At 39.0% G+C, this 4,339-nt stretch overlaps 1 protein-coding gene across 1 annotated transcript in view; it reads right to left on the bottom strand.

Moving 5' to 3' along the window:
* Nucleotides 1-3,634: 3,634 nt before the first annotated feature.
* LOC105311889 (dipeptidyl peptidase 3-like) overlaps nucleotides 3,635-4,339 on the bottom strand; it is a 6,485-nt gene continuing 5,780 nt past the window's right edge. The window contains exons 13-14 of the mRNA XM_019997506.1: nucleotides 4,198-4,335; nucleotides 3,635-3,918 (exon numbers count right to left, since the gene is read on the bottom strand). Of these exons, the coding sequence (XP_019853065.1) occupies nucleotides 3,782-3,918; nucleotides 4,198-4,335 (275 nt within the window). The 3' untranslated portion in view covers nucleotides 3,635-3,781. The remainder of the gene's footprint in view (nucleotides 3,919-4,197; nucleotides 4,336-4,339) is intronic.

Genomic DNA, 4,339 nt, shown 5'->3' with positions numbered 1-4,339 from the left:
TTTTATTTTTGCGTGCAGTCTTTCTTTGAGTAACGGCACATTAAGCCCAACATACATACCGTATTTCCTCGTGGAAACGCCTAGGCGTTTATTTCTTATAGAGACCTGTTTGCTAGGCGTTTAAATGAAGTAGGCGTTTATACGAGGTGGGCGTTTATAACCCAAAAATAATCCTTACCACCATGTTTCAATAGACACAACGCGTAGTTTAAAACTGACATCAAAACTTCTGAGTTTCTTTAGCCTTCTTAGCTGCAGCTGCCATTGTAGAATGTAAACTACTAAACTACGTATGGTACATGTACCACGTGGATGGGGTAGGTGGGTGTGGTATAGGCTTTAATCAAGAATGGGCGTCTAAACAAGCATGGGCGTTTATTGTCAAAGTTATGTGCTGTCTCTAGGCGTTTATACAGGCATGGGCGTTTATAGGGAGTAGGCGTTTCCACGAGGAAATACGGTACATGGGGCAACATGTTGAATGCAACATTGAAGCAACATGTTGTATTCAACACGTTGCCTCGTGTATGATAGCAAATTTGTTGCATGTATCATTCAAACAACATGTTGCTTCAATGTTGAAAAATTTCAACTTCAAGCAACATGTTGCTTCAAACATCAAAGGTAACTAGGCAACACATAAGGAATGCAATAACATAGATATTAGAGTACACAGGAATTGGAAACGGGCCGTAGCAACAGGAAAATGCTAGTTGATAGTACCGTAAATAATTTCTCTAATTACTCGTATGTAAAATTTAAATGGCTGAAAGTTGAAAAAGGTAAGCAAACTTCTCAGGTGGTTTTTTGTTGCATAAAGTCTTATTTTGTACAGGTAACCCTTCAATAATGTTGAGACATTCTTCCTGTTTGCTCAAGCTGTCTGCTGTAGCAATGTATCTGTTTGCAGTTTAAATTCAGTGTTTTATGAATTAGCAATCGTTATTGATCACATTTACTATATTTAATTCTATATTTTGTTTTGTACAACCTATTGAATAGAAATGGTGTTGGCAACCTCCGGTGTGTTCTAAGCAATACGATGGTGTGATAGTTAATGTCACAGACCCTTTGATTTTTATGTTAAGGGTACAAAACAAACCTCTCAAACTAATCAGTAAATCTATTGTTACAGAAAGACACAATCATATTTTCAAACGAAACATAGTGGGCGACCTCCACATTATGAATCTCTGTTGAATGGTTGAATCAATTATTGTCTTCTGTCTAACACTGCTGAGATAAGGGTACAAAACAAAATGTCATTCTAAGCATTCTCATTCCAGAGCAAATATTCAGTGCAAATGAGGATGCTAGCAACATGAAAATTAGTCTGGGGATAGATACCAGTCCCTTCTGCTTCCTTTGATATAAATAATGACGTATAGTGACACCACTGCTGGAATGACAGGTCTTAAAAAGACAGCTCTTGCTCAAAGACAACCTCTGTTGCTAGGCGTTGCTAGATGCAAATGTCAACTAGCATCCATATCCTAGCGATGTATACGGAGATACCCCGTTTCCAATCCCTCTGTATTCTAATATCTATGGCAATAATAACTTCAGCCTTTTATTCATAATAATAATTATTATTATAAAAATAGCAAGCAACATGTTTCCCCTTTTGTTCAACAGTGTGCAACATGTTGAATGCAACATGTTGTTTCAACATGTTGCCCCGTGTATGTTGGGCTTCATAAAGTTCATGTAGAAATTGTATACACATACACGCACATCATGGTACAACAAATACTTGTAGGAAGCCAACATAAAATTAGTTTAAAAATTGTGGCATCACAAAGCAAATTAAACCTCTACAGATTAGTATGTAATAATGAAATCAAAGCTTCGCAAAATATTTATTACATTTCTGAATTGTCATTTAAGGGTGTGGCAAATCTACAAAAATTCTACAAAACATTCATTTTTTAATAAATCTGCAAAAATTAGAAACTCACAAACAAAAATGTACTTTCGCTCTCTTGTTCCTCGTCAGGACTCTCTTTCTTTAGATGATATTCCTCTAGGGATCCGCCCATTAATTCCTTTATAGCAGCACGTGTTATATTGTAATTGAGTAGACCAGGGCAGCGAGCTACAAATGGAAAGTCAGTAAATTATGGGTGCACTCCCAGATATCAGATTCCAAGCTCAACAAATACAGGATAGATTTTTGTATACTACAACTCATTATAGCACTTTTGGGTTAGTCTCGCAGGCCAGACCATTCATTCCCCAGCCTACAATCATTTAGTCTTGCGTAGCCTTCATAGAGGGAGGGGCTGGCTATGCGAGACTAAAGGCTGGTTTACAATATTATGCAAGTCCTGACATTACGTTGATGCTGGAATAGAATCTGGTTCTATTCTAGCAGAAGGCATGCGTCAAAAGGTCAAATCGTACACACTTTTGATTAAAAATTGACGGTACATTGGCCTAACGTCATAATGTAAACCAGCCTTTTAAGCCAGATTTACAATATGATGCTAGGCTAACGTACCATCAATTTTTAGTCAAAAGCGTGGGTGATTTGACCTTTTGACGTATGCTTCATGCTGGAGTTGAACCAGATTCAACTCCAGCATTAATGTAACGTCAGGACTAGCGTCATATTGTAAATCCGGCTTTAGTCATTGGCATGGGGTGGACGTCCACCCCAATGATTCTAGGCTGGGGACTATGGTCTGGCTAGCGAGACTACTTTTGGGTCTTGGTGGCGGCGGTTTATTGAGCTCCTTTCCTTCCTCTTTCTCTCTCTCTCACACGCCCTCTCTCACCATGACCATCCAGCAAGTAAATCCATGCATTCCGCTTCTACCTCCGTCTCTCTCTCTCACTCCCCGTCCGTTTGTGGAGGGAGGCTGTACGGGACAGCGTCCTCCAGGAGGCCGGAAACCTGTTGTTGGATAGGAAGTATTCAAGGAATTTCTTTGCGCTTGCTCTCCCCTCTACTGGGAACTCCATTTGGAAAAAATTAATTAATAGTAAACATGAGGGGGCGAGCATGAGCTCTATTTTTGAATGTTATATGCCATCATGATGCCATTGTGCCCCAATTAACCCTTTTTTGTCAATCCCCAATGGAATACCACGCCAACGACGGCCGGATGCTGCCATGCCCTCCTCGTATAAAAAGCATCGTGGCTGTGTGCTGTCAGTCAGTCTTGATGAATTTTTTACAGTTACTTTTAATACTGCCCAGAAGAGTAAGAGCGTTAGTGGAGCAAGTAGCTGCTCCCCCTCGAGCTCCAGTGCAAGAAACTGCGCCGGCTAGAGGAGCAGCAACCTCACCCGCCGTTATTGTTGCTGGTGGTACTCTCTGGCACAAGAGCACGGAGCCACCACCAGATGCTCACTGTCAGTTCTTGGTGCAATCTGAGCAAGTGACCAGCTACTGCTACAGAAAATGTAAAATGGTTAGTGCAAAGTGAACAGTTGTAACATCATGTCTGAAGAGAGAAAAAAAGCATTCTGTTTACTATTGAACTGGGCTGGGCCGAGACTACTATTGAACTTGTAGCTATTCATGCTAGTCTATTATTTTCATTTAGGTTGCATTTCAGCACAGCAAAGTATCCAAAAACTGTGTTGTCTAGCTGCTGGATCATTGGAAAGGCCACCAACTCTCACATTACTTTACTGCACAAATTGAATACTGTGGCATGCACATGGCAACACACAATGTGACAATTAATCACTATAATTATTATACTATATATGCATGGCACACAAGTAATTTTCTAGTTCTTTAATTTTGTATCAAATGTATTATGTATTGTGTCTATTTTTGTTTCCAATAATGTTGATCATTTCTCCAAAGAGACTCCAGTTCAGTATCATAGTTAGGATATCTTGCTAAAAATGAGGAAATGATTCCCTCAAATGAACTATCAAACTCATTAAGAACAACAGAACCATCTAATGAAAGGAATATATAAATAGTGAAAGTTTCATTCTTATCCCACATTCCTATAAGAAGTTATTATAGTTTTTCTTGGGTCAAACTCAGTTGGGATATATATGTAGTATAGAAATTAGTGAAGCAGATTACTATAAATTGTGAGAAGACATCAAACTCTATACAATATTCATGGCATAGAATAAACCAACCCATTGGTCAGGCTGGTTAATTATGATAGACCTTATTTTTAAAAGGTAAGACTGAGGACATCCCTCATCCACCCATCCCCTGCTTACCAGTATCAATTGAAGTGTGTGGCTGTACAAATAACCTTCTAGGCATCTTCCTAGCCATTACAATATCTCTTAACATCAAATGATCATCAGTAACAGTTGAATATTTATTATACAATAACTGTCCTGAGCTAACGTCTGCTGT

The sequence above is a fragment of the Amphimedon queenslandica genome, unplaced genomic scaffold, assembly GCF_000090795.2.
Source record: "Amphimedon queenslandica unplaced genomic scaffold, v1.1 AMPQUscaffold_13365, whole genome shotgun sequence".
Taxonomy (NCBI): domain Eukaryota; kingdom Metazoa; phylum Porifera; class Demospongiae; order Haplosclerida; family Niphatidae; genus Amphimedon; species Amphimedon queenslandica.
This window is presented reverse-complemented; position numbering and strand designations above follow the sequence as displayed.